The 18350-nt window shown below is 49.3% G+C and overlaps 1 protein-coding gene across 1 annotated transcript; it reads left to right on the top strand.

Annotated features, from left to right (window-relative positions):
* The first annotated feature begins 600 nt into the window (after nt 1-600).
* On the top strand, nt 601-17704 carry TMPRSS6 (transmembrane serine protease 6). Its single transcript, XM_010201210.2, has 17 exons — nt 601-748; nt 921-1063; nt 1268-1335; nt 2576-2760; nt 5343-5384; nt 6290-6494; nt 6849-6985; nt 7549-7661; nt 8126-8235; nt 9285-9430; nt 10352-10450; nt 12893-13006; nt 13331-13447; nt 14647-14815; nt 15187-15458; nt 16727-16863; nt 17546-17704. The coding sequence occupies exons 1-17, from the start codon at nt 601-603 to the stop codon at nt 17702-17704; spliced, it is 2364 nt and encodes a 787-aa protein (XP_010199512.2).
* Nucleotides 17705-18350: the final 646 nt, after the last annotated feature.

Genomic DNA, 18350 nt, shown 5'->3' with positions numbered 1-18350 from the left:
TGGTAGAGGGATGAACCTTATTCATGTGCTCTCTCATCACTAGCTCAGCTAGCGAGTCAGTGCCAGCATGGGCTTAGCCCTGGGACACACGGTCTGGTGGGAATGGCAAGGTTTGTTTACTTTCAGGGGCAGAGTGCAAAATGGCACAGCAGGGAAAGTGCAAATTCAGGCTCCCAGGCTGTGGCTGTTTGGTGCAACCTCTGAGTGCTTTTGAAGTTGCGGATTTTCTTTTGCATTGATTTCTAGGTCAATAAAATATCAGTTTTAAAACCATTCCCAGCCTGGAAGGACAACACTTTGCCTACGGAGAAATCCATTATTGTGCTCATTTATGGTTTTGGCAGAAGCAAAACCCAGGGAATGCCTTTGAAAACTGAGGGATTACCAGGAGGTGTAGACGTGACAGTGTCTGAATTCACTGAATTAGAAGCTTTACTCATATTTGCACTGAGCAAAGTCTTTGACTGTTAGCACACAGATCTCTCGGGGCTATAGATCTTGGGAGAGGCACACAGAGAGGGAAGAGGACCTCCAGGCAGATGTAAAGGGATGTGGAAATCCCAGCCTGACCGTGGTGCACCGTGTCTCTAGATGCCCCTGATGGAGGCCGAGGAACAGGAGGAAGATGCCAGTTCCCTCTCAAAGGATGGATCAGAGACCAGCTCCCGTGACTGCCTTCGCTATGTGCCCCTGGGGATAGCCTTTCTTCTGCTAGCTGGAGCTGCTGCAGCAACCTGGTACTTCCTAGGTAAAGATTTAACGTGTTTTGTCCCCAAGCAGGAGGTGGGTGGGGTGTAATACAGGCAGCGCCCAGCTTAAAGCACATTACTGGCTCTAGGGTGATCTTTATAGACTTATACAGAAGGGCAAACCCCTCTCTGCTGTGTATAAGGTAATCCAGTAGTGTCTTCTGTTGGCAGACTACAGACCGTGGCACCTGGAACCGTCCCTCCTGCAGTTTTACTGTGGCAGCCTCCAGGTCCTCAATCGCCAGTACTCCCCGGACCTTGGGCATGTGGAGTCCAGAGCCTTCTGGTTGGAGTCAGCTAAGCTCCAGAATATGGTGAGGGCAATTTAATCACCAGTGCAGGTGATTTCATCACCTGAGGCAAGTCAGTGAGTAGAAAGAGGAAGAGAACAGGTACCCTCACCCAAGCAACAGACTTGCTGGTTCTGTACAGCAAGAAGGATGAAACGTAGGGTTGGCCATCTGTTCTTTGTCACTGTAACATTGCACAATAATTACCAGATGACATTCTCATTGCAGCTGAAGGAACTGATTCGTGCCACAGAGCTGGGTCGATATTACAACTCGAGCACAGTGTATGCCTTTGGGTGAGTAGCACCTACAGCATACTTGCTTGTTCGTGTGTGAAAGCTTCCAGTCAATTGTACTCTGGTTTCACTGAAATCTGGTTGTGACAAAATTGCTGCAGTCCTCACCATGAGCTCTAGGCTAGGCTGGGCAGTCCAGATCCAGAATGGTTCCAGTGTGACAGAGATGGGGATATTTTGATGCTCAGGTTCATCTGAGGTCATGATGAAAAGCCAAAACTGAGAGTTTTTTCAGAGAGGCAAAAGTTCAAGAAATTCCCTGGGAAGAACTCAAAAAAAAACTCCACCAGGCTTGGCATTCTTGATAGAAGCTAAGCAGCTGGAAGTTGATTTGTCTAAGTCAAGGAAGTCACTTTATGGCCTGATTCTAGGCACCAGAAGGGAGAGGTCAGAATGCACCATGGAAAAGGTATTCCAGCCAAGAAGCACAGTCCACCTGGGAACAGGGTAATAGTGGAATGGGACAGATGTGGGGCTACAGCTCTGCAGGTCATGACAGTAGATCAAGAAAGCAGGAATAACTTCCAAACTGAAGTAGACATTTGTTTCTGATCTTTTTCCACAGAAAACTACACCCCTGATTTTGTCTCTCAGCTATGGAAAATTCCAATTTTTAATGTAACTCCATTTTCAACCAGGAAAATAAAACTTTCACTTGCAGTTCTTCCTCTAGCCTTTTACTGAACAAAGGTTTTGTTTCAACATCTCTTTGCCCTCCCCCAGCCAATTTTCTCTGCCAGCTGGTTGAACAGAGCTTTCCCAGTCACTGTCTCCTGCAGCTTGAGCCTGCCCAGCATTAATGGCTTGTGGTAAGGTACCGAGTCATAAATCATCCACTTGTCACAACTGGGAGGTGAGACAATGAAGTCTTGAGTGTTTCTTTTCAAGCCCTGGTCAGCAGTAACCAAAGGTCATTTCTACCTGAAATGAGACTACTCATTACTCCAGTCTTGATTAATTAGCACATTAATTTGACCACATATTGTCATCATTAAAGCCAGATGGTATAAAATGACTTTGTCCCCCAAAGGACTGAGCATTAACTAGCACCATGGACACAGCAGCTCTCCTCTCTCGCTTAGAGTATTTCCTCTGGGTCACAGCAGGGAGCTGGAAATTCCTCACAGATACATATCTCTGATGTGTGGATGAACAGTGAAGGGTTAATCTCTGGGGTTTGCCCCTCCAGTGGTTCTGGAGAGGAAAAGAAAGGATATTTAACATGCTGTTTCTCTGTTAGGGAGGGGGCTCTGACCTTCTTCTTCTGGTTTGGCCTCCAAATCCCTGAGAGTCAACAGAATGAGCTGACTGCTGAGAGGGTAAACACGATGCTTCACCAAGAGCTCTCCACCAGCTTCAACAGCTCGGGCAGCCTGTCCTACCAGATGGAGTACAGAGTCAACCCAGACTCGCTGGTTCTGCTGGGTAAGTACCAGCTGCCCAGCTGTGGCTGAAGGTGCTGAAGGGATACTAGAAGAAAAGGCCAGAAGTCACTACTGAAGGGGACAGGGAAAACTTGAAGAGAGTAGGGAGGCTCAGGAGATACAACTACATAGATTTATTCCTGATAAAAGAGAACTAAAGTTTGATTAAAAGAAAAAGCATCCTTCCTTTAAAGGATAAAAGATTATTGGAGACACAGCTGACCACGACCAGCTAGGTAACTTTTTTTTCCTTGCTTCTGTTCCCGTCAGCTCTGACTTCTGCGCAGTAAGATATTACACAGGTCATGGCTTTGATCAATTCAGCTCAAAAATAGCAAGCAATTAAGTTTCCTACTTTCCTTTGGGAGATTACTCCTGGCTACTTGATTGAGAGAAAAACAGAGGCAATGTACCTGAGTCACCACTAGCCTTCCTCTGAGACAAAGCCTTGTTGCCACTTCATTTCCTGACATATGATTTTTAAGGATTATTTATTGTTGCCCACAGTGAAGATCACAGCCTGTTTAAAAAGCCACCCCTACAGAACTGCTCTGAAATAGGTGTTAGATAAAGAACTATGGATGTGTCTGTATTCAATCCAATCCATCCTAGTCCAATGGAACTTGTATTTGGTCTTTATAATGAGACTTAACTTCTCAGCCTAATCTAATCCCTCTTACAGAGAGACAAACCTCACAGGTTTTAGAATGCATTTCTTCTCTCCCCTTGGGATGCTCATTTCCAAGTTTCTTCTTCCTGTGAAATGTTACATCTCCAAGTTTTTTTTTTCCCCAGGCATATTATCATGCATTTTTCTAAGGTGAATCTTATTTTAATGTATCCCACCCATATTTTCTTTAACCTTTCCCTCACAGTTGTTTTGGTTTGGGGGGGGTCATTTTTTTCAGAGAGTCTCCCCAAAAAATGTGCTTTCCTCAATGATTTTCACTCCCTCATCCAGACCATCATGTGAAGATCTTATTCTGAAGCGACATTAACATCTCATGAAGATATCTCCCCCCACTTCGTCACTTAGTTTTACTTGTGATTTGTTTCCAGCATACCAGACCTTATGCTCAGCCAATTTAAATTAACTTTCTTAAGAAAGATATCATAAGATAACATGCTAAATGCTTCCAAGTCAGCCCACCTAGCATTTTCGCTTTATTTACTCACTTCATCATGTAACTCATAAACAAGGAAAAACGATGGTGCTGTTCTTTTAGCTGTTCCCTGGGTCTCTCTTATTCCCTTCACATCTGTTTCACTGTTTTATTCATTTCAGCAAGACCATGCTTCTTTCTATTTTGGAATTAACACATCAGTTGTAGTTTCTCCAAATCCTTCTGCTTTCCCTAGTCCTTTCCACCTCCTCCTCCAGTTAGAAGCACAGCCTAGCAACCAAGGCACAAGCCAGAAGCCTCTTAGTCTGCTGGGCCAAGGTGACCTCAAGCCAGTGACTTAACCTCTGGCTTCATTTGTAAGATTGGAGTGGAAAATAGTTAGCTAATAGCAGGTCATTAGCATTTCATTGCTTTCTGATAGATTCATTTGCTGACCTGCATAGCTCTTTATTTCTAGGCTGCAGCGTGCCATAAGACACAGAGCTGCAAACCAGTAACTAGTGTAGGAGCCTCTCCAACCTCTCCAAGGCTTTATTTTCACTAACAGCTACACTCTCCACATGACACCAGCTTTTCCTTTCCCAAAAAAAAACTTTCAGGACTTCCTTCTCCTTACAGGAACTCTGTTTTCTATTACCTTTAGATAAGACAGTACTTCATATCAGCTCAGCAAATGTCCTTTCTTATAGTCCATGAGCTTCTGCAGGATCCTGCCTTAACGCCCGTGGGATCATCTTTTCCACAACATCTGGTTTTGCCATGACAAAACTGCTCTAACTCTCCCCACAGAATTGCAAGCTCTGCCTAGGAGCTCCAAAAGACCAAAGTCCTGACCTAGGCAAGCCCACAACTGCAATTCTCACACCCAACTGACCTCACTGTGCCTTTTATTTTGGCAGTTACTCCCAGTAGCACCTGATCTCTGGCTGCTTCCAGTTCAGCTGGAAGGCTGGAGCAAAGCCCAGCTCTCCTAAGAGCATTGTGACTCTGTTTTGTACAGATGTTCAGTCCTTGCTGGTGGCTTTCCCTGTATCTCCCTTCTCCAGAGGTGGACTCCATAAGGATGTTATATGCTCGTCAACCAGTGTTCACCAAAAGAGACTTTCATCCCCATCCTCAGTAACTCCCATGCTTTTCTATGAGGGCTATTTAAACTGGGAGAGCAGGGGAGCATTGCACAATTGGGCAAGGGAAACAGGCAGCAAAGACTGTGGTGGGCTGGAAAGCGTGAATTGGGGCAGTTGGATTTGGGGTAGAGAGATGGAGTGGAATGGGGAAGGCATGACTGAAGCCGGTCCCTGAGAGCAGACAGAGAAGTACCTGGAGGATGCCCCAAGCCAAAGTTGTAGGTGAGCCATTTACATAGGAAGAGAGGGAGTTGTCACTTGCCATGCTAGCCTTCAGATGCTACCAGTTTCTCTTTTTGTTTATCTTCCTTTATATATTTTCTTTCTAACAGAATCCACTGTGAAAGACATCGTAGTGCTGAAATCCACTCTGGGTAGGCTATCTTTTCCTTTCCTTTTGAGTTTATGATTTTATGGGAGGGATTTTTACAGAGGACAGAAAGCTCGTTGGCTTCCTGGAGGTGTGAGTCCTGAGAAGGGGAGATGAGAAACAGTAGCAAGGAAGCATCAGTGCCGCTGCTTGACCAGGTTCAAACTACGTGGCACATCTGTGTGCTAGATTGCTCTGAGCATCCTAACACCTCTGCAGCACACCTCTGTGCAGAGATACCAGCTCTCAGGAGCAGTGCAGTCTTGTCCCTGTCCTAATGGGTCCTGCCAAATAGCTTGGCAGGATAATGGTACAATGGTGAAAATGGTGATAATTCCCTGCATGGCTCTGCACTGGATGTGCTGTCAGTCATTTAGGAGTCTGTTGTCTTAGTGGTGTTTGGAGATGCTTTTAGTAGTTTCAAGCAGTCTTGTAAATGCTGGGCCTGGCAGCTTGAATTAGACATGCTATTAGAAACTCACTTTTAAGCTGTCTTTTACTCAAAAATCCTAGTCTGGAAGCCTACTGAAACCTCAAAATCAGACATTGGACTGGTAAAGCTGGGAAGAATGTGGAGGTGGGAGGAGAAAGGGGTAACAGAGAGAATAAAGCCTGGGGAGATAAGCGTGCTGTGCTGATATTTAAAGCTCGAGGTAGTATGAGCTTAACCAAGGAAGAGAGAACGGTTCTTATAGAGAACTGGGGCAACAGTACAAGGGGGCTGATGCCACCATGATATATGTAAAAGTAAACTGAGTGAACTCACTGGGATGAGTCAGCCTTAACCTGAAATAGGGCTCACATTGATGTCCCCAGTGACTATTTCATACTTAATTTCCCTTACAACAACCCTTACCCCCCCTCCTTTGCCTCCATTTACAGCACCCTCTATCTTTCCCCTGGATTCAGGTTGCTATAGGTACAGCTATATCCAGGAGGATGACATCCTAAGGCTGGAGGGCCCTGACTACTTGGCCTCCAGCTGCCTTTGGCACCTCCACGGCCTCAAGGGCTACATGATCAAGCTACGCCTGGAGTGGACCCTTCCAGACTGCAGGGACCGCCTGGCTATGTACGACGCAGCCGGGCCCCTGGAAAAACACCTCATCACCTCGTAGGTATCTCCTGAGCAGCGTGAGCACGGTGGGGATGCTGGGCAGGATGGCACGGCACACCACAGCAGGGGAAGGTGTTAGACTACATCACAGGAAATTCTCTTTGATGCAGAACCTGCCTCTTGCTGATCAGCTGAAGTCACTGATGTGGGATATCACGCAGCCAGTCTTGTAGTCTGAGAGATCACAGCAGCATGATCTGTCTGTCTGCTGGCCCTTTATTTGATTCAGTTAATGACTCGCAGCAGGCGTATGCTGAGGATAACACAGACCTCCATTGTCCCTCTTGCTTTGTTCTCTTTTGTTTGTTGCTTGCTTGCTTCACTCTCATCCTTTTATCTCTTTCCCCTGAGGATCTACGGCTGCAGCCGGCAGGAGCCCATTGTGGAAGTCCTTTCATCTGGCCCTGTCATGTCCGTTGTGTGGAAAAAAGCCATGTACAGCTACTATGACCCCTTCATCCTCTCAGCTCAGGCGGTGCCCCTCAAAGGTGAGGAAGGCTGGAGGAGAGCAGCCATAGATGCAGGAAGGAGACAGGTTGTCTCCTACAGCATCACAGGTCCTAGAGGTACTCTATCCCCATTAGGGGCAGCATGCACTCAAGAGTCCAGGAGTAGAGGTGGTGGTCAGTAAAAGAGCAGATGTTGCTCCCTCACCTGGCCTCATACATTAGCATCTGGCTTGAGTATTTACAGACCGGGATCTGGCAAGCAGAGCCTGAGTGATTGTGATACTTTAAGAGAAGGCTAGGCTCTCATGCATGGACAGACCAGATGTGGCCTGGACGTCATGTCTAGACACACTTGCAGATAAATAATTCAGTATGAGTCTAAAGCAGCAAAATATACCACCATTCCCCTTTTCTGGAGACAAGGAGTAGGCTGAAAGTCTTGCCAAGGCCCTTGAAGGGGAACAGTGGGACATCCCAGTCACCTTTAGCAGCAGCTAAAGCCCCTTTTCTCCCTTCCTACACAAGGGTGAGTAGTGCATGGCATACCCAGGCTGAGGCTGAGCTGACAGGTAGCAGGGCTTTGAATGTCTGTGTGTTTACAGCCTGCGAAGTGAACATAACCCTGCGGGAGGGCCTGGAGCTGCAGGGGAAGATTGGCACCCCTCACTTCCCCAGCTACTACTCACCCAACACACAGTGCACCTGGCACATGACGGTAAGAGCCAGCTCCCACCGGAGCATCCTCCCCAGCCCTGGAACCTGTGGACCCCACACCGATGTGAGTACAGCCAGTGCTCTCAGCCAGATCACCACGAGAAGCGAGTGGAGCCTGTCAGCCTGCCCAGCCTCCACGTAACGGGTGTTTCTGAAGGGGAAGGAGTCTAATACTGCAGAGATGCCATAGCTGAGGAGGGATCTAAAATCTTGTCTCCCGAGGAGTCCTTCGAGGCAGAACCAAGTTTCTAGAAATTGCTATGAATTACCATGCTTTGATGCCAGCAGCAGAGCCATCCTGGGCTGTGGCATGGCCCCAGTTTAGAGTGTGCTTACTTCTGTCTTACAATGTGCAAATTGGCAGCTCACCTCTTCACATCTACCCTGCTTGTTTCTGGCATATGGAGTGGGCTGCAGCACTCATAGGAGCCATCTACACCCTGCTCTGGACCTCCTTCCCTACAGGTCCCATCCCTTGACTATGGGGTCACCCTGTGGTTCGACGCCTACGCGCTCAGCAGACAGAAGCATGACTTGCCCTGTACCCAAGGCCAGTGGATAATCCAGAACAGAAGGTGTGTGCTGGGCTCCTGGTTTCTGTCTCTCATTTACCATCTGGGATTAAACTGCAGGTTACCTGCTCGCTTCAGCTACCGGGGTCTGAGGAAGGAGAGCCTATCACCACAGTCAGTGGCCACCATTTGTGCAGATGTCTCTTAATTTGCTGTTTCTTTTTCAGCCTCTTTTGTTCACAGGCTCCTCGGTGAGCATATTTCTTAAAGATTTTGTTCGAGCTACCAGCCTGCCTTCTCTGTCTTGCTGTTTGCATCAGGCTTCCGAGTTTCCTCCTGTGTGTGTAACCTTGGTGTCCTCCCACGCCTCCTGTGTTTGCAAACCTGCCTGTCACCACCTCTGCAATATTATCTGTGTGCCATTGCCTTGCATCCACCTCCGTACAGATCTTTCGCCTATCCCCATATCCTCCTGCTTTGGCTACAGCCACTTTTCCCTGCAGAACTTCCCAAAACTAGCATCTGTATGTAGCTGGACCTGCTGACCCACCACTGCTCAGGTGCAAAGGACCGAGAGCTGCTGCACTCCCATCTCCTCAAAGCAGGCTCTGAGATGGATGGATCCATGGCTTTTGATTTTCCTCCTACTTACTGCAAAAATGCCCCAAATTGCCCTCCAAAACTTCCCCCGGCCCATCTCATTAACTTCCTCTCCAATGCTCCTGTGAGGGTAACTTCATTTCCTCTGAAGGATCTGATCCAGAAGCTATGTTCCCTTGTTTTTTTCTCTCCTTGCCTCCCTCTCCTAAACTGTCAGTGCCACAGTTTCTACAGCATGGCTTCTCTGGGAAGATAAATTTAAGAACTGAATTGCCTTGTGTAGCCTGAATCCAGAGCTTGTCCAAAAAACTGGGAATGTCCAAAGACAGCAGGGTCACTCTGGATTCTGGATCTCATGTCGTACTGAAGACGTTTTGCCTTCCTCGCTTCCTTCCTGCACCCAGTCTATGTGGCCCTCTTCCCACACCAGCCCTCCAAGCCTGCTTGCCCCACTTTGTGGTCTCCCCACCATCCCAGCCCAAGCTGACTCGACTGTGTTTGCTCCTCTTCAGGTTGTGTGGCCTGCGGACTTTGCAAGCCTATGCCGAGCGGATCCCAGTCACGTCGTCTCCTGACATCACCATCACCTTCACCTCACAGATCTCCTTAACTGGCCCTGGCGTACAGGCGGCTTACAGCCTGTACAACCAATCTGACTGTAAGTTCAAGCTCTTCCCTGCTCCTTTGTGGGGCAGTTGGCTACCAGCAGCACCCCATGTGCTTGGCTTGTGTGAGGAGAAGCACAAGACACATCCCGCGAGCCCTGGGTGCCACCTGTCTTTCAGGCACACGCTCACAAATCAGTGACGCACACACAACTGATCCCCTCCCTGCCCCAAAAGAAGAGGCATTTATTTGTGAAGCCGCTCCTGCACATGTGGCCCTGCCTCGTGTTGCCAGGGCATCCGTGCGCCAAAACCCAAGGTCAATGAGCTGTCTACAGTCTCATCCCAGTGCCCACGCCAGGGACTGGCCTTGGGAATTCAATGAGAGACCATCTCCAGCTTGAACTGACTTCTATTTCGATTGTAAGAGCTCTTAGAGAAAGCTGTTTCCTGCTCAGCATGGAATCTGCGCGAGACACAAATAAAACCACATACAAATAGGCATACGCAGATATGCAGACACATACCCACAGTCTGTCTTTCCAAGGCTTCTTCATCTCCTTCCTAAAGGGTGCCTGTAATGCAAACCAGTCCCCGAATGTGTGCACCTGCCAGCGTGTGTCTAACACCAACCCCTTCGAGGGCTGGCCAAGTGTTAATAACAACTCCAAAGAACCTGTTTCAGCTTCCAAGTATCATTCAGGAGTCATGACACAGCACTGAACCAGAGGTATAGCATGCCTGGTGAGGAGTTGTCCTGGTTCTTGCCTGTTAGTACAAGGGGAAGCAGGGCAAAAGCCTTCCTTCCCCAGGTGCAGAGCCTGTCTTCACCCATCATTGCTGAGAGCAGCTGACGTGGCACACGTGTGGTCAGGAAGGTGTGCGGCTCCACGCTCCACTTTCAAGTCACTGGTGCTCTGCTGCAGGGAGATTTCCAGTCAGTGGGGACTGACTACTCTCTGGTGGTTTCACAGCCTGTCCCGGGGAGTTCCTGTGTTCGGTGAACGGCTTATGTGTCCCAGCCTGTGACGGGATCAAAGATTGCCCCAATGGTCTGGACGAGAGAAACTGTGGTGAGTGATTTCTTCTCCTTGATGATCCCTGGTCTCAGCAGAACACAGACCCTTGGTCCTCCAAAGGAGGTACAAGCCTAGGGACAGCCTTGGACTTCCCCTCCAAGAGCTTAAACTTCTGCATCCTCAAAAGCCTCATCCCACTGCTGTACTGCAGGTTTCATCCTGCTCAGGAAGGAGCAGCAAGCTTCTTGCTTCCATGCACAGCACAGTCTTTCTGGGAGAAGCCCCTAATACTCATGTACCAAGAGCTCACAGGCAGCCTGAAAGAAGACCCTTGCCCAGGCTGTTCCCCACCTTACCCTTCTTTCCCCCCTACAGGCCCAATAATCCACCTCAGCCCTAGCCTACAGCCCCCTCTGCTGTCATACCACTCAGCATCCCCCCTCCCAACCCTTCCACCCTGCACACACCTCCCCAAGCCCACCTGCTCCCCATTCCCTTTCCTCCCGAGCCCTTTGTGTACAGATCTCCACCCATATGTTCTGCTCCAGTATGGGAGCATCTAAGTACCCATTCAGCCACCAGTTCTTCATGCCAACATCCATTAGTGCTGATGCAGACACCATCCCTGGTATTTGAGGACACCTGCAAAGCCTCGTTCTCATAGGAATACCTATTCAGGCTCAGATATGACACCTAATTCACCTATTCTCCCACATCTGGTGTGAGTCAAGGGGCTCAACACATTGCTGCCACCACTCATTTTTTCATTAGGGAGCTGCTGGAGAGAGTTCAGCACAGGATCACAAAGATGATGGAGTGGAGCATCTCCCTTATGATGAAAGGCTGAGGGAGCTGGAGCTCTTCAGCTTGGAGAAGAGGAGAATGAGGGGTGACCTCGTTAATGTTTACAAATATGTAAAGGGTGGGTGTCAGGAGGATGGAGCCAGGCTCTTCTCAGTGATGGCCAATGATAGGACAAGGGGCAATGGGTATAAACTGGAACACAAGAGGTTCCAAGGAAATACAAGGAAGAATTTCTTCACTCTTCAGGTGAGGGAGTACTGGCACAGGCTGCCCAGATGGGTTGTGTAGTTTCCTTCTCGGGGGACATTCAAAACACACCTGGACAAGTTCCTGTGTGATCTGCTCTAAGAGATTCTGCTCTGACAGGGGGGTTGGACTAGATGATCTTTTGAGGTCCCTTCCAACCCTTAAGACTCCGTGATTCTGTGATTAGTTGTCCTCTGATGCTGTTTTTTTCACAGTCAGAAAGATCCCCAAACCACTGTGAGCAGTGGCCAGCTCTGTAAGATTCAGAGGAAGGTACAGAAGAGTGTAAAGTAGAAGGAGAAATATTTCTCAAAGAAGTTTCAATTCATGGAAATGAAAGAGCTCTCACATGGTCACTGAGGTTGGGTTTTGAAGTGTCTGCATTCTATCTCATCATGCAGCTATCTGATATCAGGGCTTGGTTGCTTCCCTCATGCAAACACGGATACATATGCATCCTTATGAGTATCTAATCCTTTCTTGAATCTTCATAGCCTCTTGACTCCAGTGAATGACTTGTGTCATTCTCTTCCATAGGTTAACACAGACCAAGACAGAAGGAAAAAAAAAACAAGAAGTATTTGTTTTCAAACATCCTCTTGTGTTTGAAAAAAAATAGCATAGAAACATCATGGTTTCCTTCCTTTCTTGTACTCTTGCTGCTGTTGCATCTCTGCATATTCATTCCATGTCTGTATGGAACAGTCCCTGTCTTAAAAATCAATGCTCACAATGCCTCGGCCCTTCATGTGCTTTTAGTCATCTGGAAGCCTCACACTAACTACTGAAGAAATTATTGTAGTAAGAAAATGCCTGGGAGGTACTAGGCCATCATGTTTGATGTTGCACATAGATGCACACACAGGACAGGTTCCTGCTATGCAAACATATAATCAGAAGTCAAACTCTGTGATGGGTGGGCACCCTAGGCCCATCTCTGTCCTGAGCATCTGTGAGAGCTCAGGGACACTGAGGAATCTGTTGTTGTTCAGGACTGTCAGAGCTCCAGGGGAGCAGCTGCTCTGTAGGGGAAGGTGACCTGTGAGCTGAGGGTGACAGCAAGGCAGGAGGAACAGTGACCTCACCAGACGGGATGCAGTCCTGCAGAGCCTGAACAAGGCAAGCAGGCCAGGTCTGCTGGCAGAAACCCACGGGTCAGCCAAGAGTCCAGTGACCTCGAGGCAAGTCCACAGTGATGAGGCAGATCCAAGGCCAAGACAAGAAGCCAAGGAAAGTTAAATCATCAGCAGCAAAGTGTAAGACAGAGTTCATAAATTCCTACAATGATGATCAGGCAAGGATTACAGAGCTGCACTATACCAGAGCTAGTCTTAAGCACATTTTGCGATGTGAGGGAAGAGGTTACAGAACCTACCGGTGCAGTTAGTGCCCAGACCTGACCACTTTGTCTTGCTTACCTAATTCCCAGCTGCTTCCCTCTCACAGTGTGCCCTGCAAAGTTCCAGTGCCACGAGGACAGCACTTGCATCGAGTTTAGCAGGGTCTGCAACCAGCAGCGAGACTGTGCCAACGGGAGTGATGAGGAGCAGTGCAGTGAAGGTAGGAAGGGGATGGTGCTGGGCCTGGAACGGAGGGAGGGGACAATGCTGGGATGACAAATACCTTCCCCAATGCTTGAGCCAAGGCTGCTGGTAGTGCACTTCCCTCTTGTGAGGTAAAGGGCATCAGCTGGGAGTTAACTTGCCTGACATGCTCATTGTATTTGCTCTGTTTGTAGCTGGCCAAGCTTGATTAGGAAATTCCCTGACGTCATTTACGGGGTTCCCCCAAGCTCTCTGTTATCTCCTTCCCCCCACCTGAAGGATTTCAGGCTGCATATACCTGCCACCCTCCCTCAGCTTCAGCTCTCCTTCCTCTTGGCAGGGGTCCCCTGTGGTCCCTTCACCTACCGCTGTGAAGATGGGACCTGTGTGAAGAAACCCAACCCGCTGTGTGACACCACTGCAGACTGCAAGGACCTGTCCGACGAGAAGCACTGTGGTGAGGAAATGCTCAGTCACATGCCAGCCAGCCAGGCTCAGGATGCCACGTAGCTGCAGGCCAGTCCCTTTCCCCACCTCATCACCATAACCATAAGCATCCACCCTCCCTCGTTCCACCACCTTCTCCCTGCCCCAGCCCCACAGCAGCAGTGCCATTTCTCCATCCTGCAGCCACAGTGGCAGCAGCAATGGTACAGCTCTCTATGTTAAGCTGGTAGGGCTACCAAGATGATCAGGGGACTGCAACATCTCTCTTTTGAGGAAGGGCTGTGAGATCTGGGGCTGTTTAGCCTGGAGAAGACAGAGGAGACACTTTATCTATGCTTACAAATACCTAAAGGATGGGTGTTGAGATGATGGTACAAGTCTTTTCTCTGTAGTGCCCAGTGATAGAACAACGGGTAACAGGCACAAGCTGGAACACAGAAAGTTCCACTCAAAGATGAGGAGAAACTTCTTTCAGGTGAGGGAGCCCTGGCCCAGGCTGCCCAGGGGGAGTGTGGAGTCTCCTGCTCTGGAGGTTTCCAAACATGCCTGGACACGTTCCTGTGTGACCTGATGGAGGTGAATTTGCTTTAGTGGGAGGTTGGACTGGATAGTCTCTGGAAGTCCCTTCCAACACCTACCATTCTGTGGTTCTGTGATTCTGTGTGAGCTGGCAATTCATCTTTGGACTGCTGCTCCCTATTTCTCCAGACAGAGGCATCAGGCCAGATAGACGTGTCTTATAAGCCAGGTCCTCCCCACTGGATGCCTGTTGGACCACTGTGCTGGTTTATGTGAAGTAATGCCATTCTGCAAAGCTCTAGCCAGGGAAACCACCCAAGACTGCATGCCCACTGGCAGGGAGAAAGCTTGTGTTTTGATTTCCCTGTTTGTTTTTTTCTGGAGACTTGATGAGCAGCAAAAGGGAATGACTGCAAGGGTCATTCCCTTGCAGGAAGCACAGGCAGCTTGCTGCCCCAAAGTCATCCCCAGGCTGCAGCTGGAAGTGGGGTAGGGCTGTGCATGTGCAGGCATCAGTGGGGACACACACAGGCAGGGAGTGCTTGCTAGACTTATCCTGAGTAAGGGTGCTGGCTGGGTAAGGCTGGTTAGAGGTCAAGCTCTTCAGTCAATCAAGTAGGAAAGGAAGGGCAGGCATGTGACACCACGTTGCCTTCCTCCCCTGAAGCCCGTGCTGTGTTTCCTCCTCAGACTGTGGGCTGCAAGCCCCCCTCGGCAGGATTGTGGGCGGTGCAAACTCCGTGGAAGGGGAATGGCCGTGGCAGGCCAGCCTGCAGGTTCGGGGACGCCACATCTGTGGGGGAACGCTCGTCGCTGACCGATGGGTGGTCTCAGCCGCACACTGCTTCCAGGATGACAGGTAGGCCGAGAGCAGAGGGTGCTGGACAGGAGGAGGATGCACGTTGCCTTCTGTGTCATTCACAATGGGAAGATCACCTGGCTTTGGAAGGCATCCCAGGGCAGCTGCACCCCTCACCTGGCACCCATGCCATGCTTCTCTGTGGCTTGGAGGTGGATAAAGGGGTATGGATATGCACACTAGTGTTCGGGTGTGCATGCAGGGGAAGATGGGCAGTGCTGCAATTCACAGCGTAGGTTTTGGAGGGCACCTCTGAGGGAGATGATCATCTCATATCAGACACTCCTCAAAAGACTGCAACAGAAGCAGCCAGGCTTTGTCCATCCTCCTCTGTTCATGTAACCAGTTATCTTCTCTGCTGTGGCCTACAGACTAGCCTCACCCTCCATCTGGACCGTTTATCTGGGCAAATATCTGCAAAATGCCACCAGCTCCACAGAGGTGTCCTTCAAGGTGATCCGCCTCTTCCTCCACCCTTACTACGAGGAGGACAGCCATGATTACGATGTGGCCCTGCTCCAGCTGGACCATCCTGTGATCATCTCACCCTTAATCCAGCCCATATGTTTGCCTGCTCCTTCTCACCTCTTTGAGCCTGGCCTTCACTGTTGGATCACTGGCTGGGGAGCCCTCAAGGAAGGTGGTAGGTGTAAGGGCTTTTGTCACTGGCCTGCTGTATCAGAGCCAAGGTGGAAACGTAGCTTCAAATGTGAGGTAGGCAGAATAGGCTTCTGTTCACCCCAAACCATCATGCCTCCTTCACTCCCTTTGCTTTTGGGTCATAGGTCTGCCAGAGTTGCATGTTCAGTGCCTTGAAACTTCATTTGGAGAGGCAGCATGAGAATCTGGTAATCTATATGGGGACAGTATGTGTTCCTTCAGCCAAAGACTAGAACAGCCTTACTGGAATTAGGGGTGTGTCCAGTTGCTCTTCAGCCATAGTCTCAGCATGGAGCAGCCCCAAAGCTCAGTCCCATGCTTAGATAGACCTGTGGGATCCTGACGGGTCATTCCCCAGAGACAGTGCCTGTCAGGAGCTAGTTGAGATAAAAATCCTGTTCTTCCTCAAACCAGGAGTAAGTCTCCTGGGGGCAGCTATTTGCAGCCCCAGGAGCAATATTTTCCCCACGTCAAAGACCTTAGGACTTGGGTCCCAACAGCAACACCTGTGCTGGTAAATTCACTGGGAGCAGTGCAGGGACCCCCAGGGATCACACTGTGAAATTGTCAGCAGGCCCCGATTCCATTTGACCATTTTGACCATATAGCACTCACACTGCTGAGGGACAGCATAGGCCAAGACCTGCTCTCATGGGGTGCTATGGATGAACCCGTTCTGCTTTGTGAGGAGGTTTGGCTGCATGGGTATGGAACCTTCATATTCCCTCCCTATAGTGCCAGCAAAACAGGTCCAAGTTGTTCTTTAGTAGTGCGTGGCACAGGAATACAGACATGCTGACCCAGGTCAGCTTTGTGCCTCCTCTCACTCACACACTTGCTCCAGGTGCTTCCTAAATGGAAACGCTCAGCTGATACAGACCTCAACACTCCTAGTTTGCACACTTTGCTGGAAGAGTTGAACATTCATTTCAACTAGAAGCAAACTCAAAACTCTTACATCGCAGAGGTTTCCCCAAACCAGAATCCTACTCGTCCCAAAAGCATAAGTGCCTACAACATATCACTGAAGGGAAAGGGACTCAGAGAAGGACTGTACGGAAAGAGATTGAATGTTATTCCTTCCATGCAGGTGAAAATCAGAGGCTGTGATGCCAGTGGAGAGCAAAACAAATTCAGATGGCAGCTTTCAGCATGCAGTGAGATAGATAGACATGAGCTAAGGGATCACAGGAAACAGTGGGAAGTTCCACCGTTGCTCACCTGCACTGTTTTTGGTGCTCTACCCCTCAGGGCACATCAGCAATGTTCTGCAGAAGGTGGACGTGGAGCTCATCCAGCAAGACGTCTGCAGCGAGGCCTATCATTACATGATTTCTCCCAGGATGCTCTGTGCTGGGTACCACAAGGGCGAGAAAGATGCCTGCCAGGTGACAGAGGAGTTGTGGGATCAGGGTTGACTACTGGAGGTGGAGCATGTCTCAGCTCTCCCAAAGGCACTCCATGGCCTGAAGTGAGGGTGAAAAGACCATAAAATGCTTGACTCCTCCAACACTTCCTCTGATTTAAGTGGCCAACAACAGCTCTCAAGGACCACTTCTTCCCAGCATCTTTACCTTAGACAGGATCCAAAAACACTCAAACATCTCCTTTTCTCATTTCAGCCCCTTCTCCCCTCTTTACCTCCCACTTTCAAACCACATGTCTACCTCAGCCTCTTTAGCATCTGTCACAGATGTAACCTGTCTGTTCCTTCATTACTATCAATCTAAAGGAATTCCTGTCTCCCATTCCTCTGGGCATCCAGGAAAATTCCATTCTTCCTTGCTCTCCACATTTGGAAGTGCCACACGGAGGAGAAGGGAACAAATAGAGCTGTCAGCTTCTTGGGACCTGGCTAAGGGGGAGGAATTTGCATGGTGAAGGAACACAACAATGGGTCAGATGTTTGGAGACTGTTTTTGAGAGCTGCCCAAGGCACAGGCAGCTGTCCCAGGTTTGAGTTGAGGGGATACAGGAATCTGCACGCAGGGAGACTCAATGCCAGTGTAATCATTCACCAGGAGAAGCTGGTAGATCACCATCACCTTATTTTCCTCTCCTTTTCTCTAGGGTGATTCTGGAGGTCCACTGGCCTGCAAGGAACCCAGTGGCAGGTGGTTTCTGGCTGGTTTGGTCAGCTGGGGAATGGGCTATGCACGTCCAAACCAGTATGGAGTATACACCAGGATCACTCAAGTGCTGGGCTGGATGAACCAAACCATGAGCTGAGAAAAGTGCATCTCTGCCTTCTCTTCATCAGACCTGTGCTCACATGGCACTCATTCCTGATCTTACTCACTTGCCTCTCAGAGAAAGAGGGTTTCTGTGTGGGATGTTGTTAAAACCAGGATGCTCTTCTGAGCAGGATGAAAAAAAAAAAAAGCCTGCTGTGAGGATTGTGGAGAAACCCAGGCAGACCCTCTTCCCCCTCAGTGCTTCCCAGGGAACATCCTAAGGTGTTTTTAGGCCATGCATCCAAAAGAGTCTGGGGAGGAGGATGACACACAGAAACAGTCCCGAGTTGATTATTTCTGAGAAAAGGAGTAGGGGGAGTTGAACTTTTCATGAACCATGTGATTCAGCCACAATCTTATGCTGGAACATTTGCTGAAAGAAAATGTGACTGATGTAGTTAGAGATTCCAGTAACTGTGAAATCAATCTGCCTCCTTCTTCCTTCCTGCTCTCGTCCTTCTTCCCTCCTCCCCTCCCAGCACTCCTCCACTTCTATCTCCCTAATTGCTTTTCTTAGCTGGCGTGTGCTGTTCAGCTCAGCCAGGCAACTCTTCACATCTCACTGACTCCCAGGCACGAGTCCAGCCCCAGCACACCCCTGAGCACGTGTCCTGCCTCCCTGCTGGAGCGGCACCCAGCCT

Source organism: Colius striatus, chromosome 1, assembly GCF_028858725.1.
Source record: "Colius striatus isolate bColStr4 chromosome 1, bColStr4.1.hap1, whole genome shotgun sequence".
Lineage (NCBI taxonomy): Eukaryota > Metazoa > Chordata > Aves > Coliiformes > Coliidae > Colius > Colius striatus.
The sequence above is the reverse complement of the archived record's forward strand: the minus strand, read 5'-3'. Positions and strand labels throughout refer to the sequence as shown.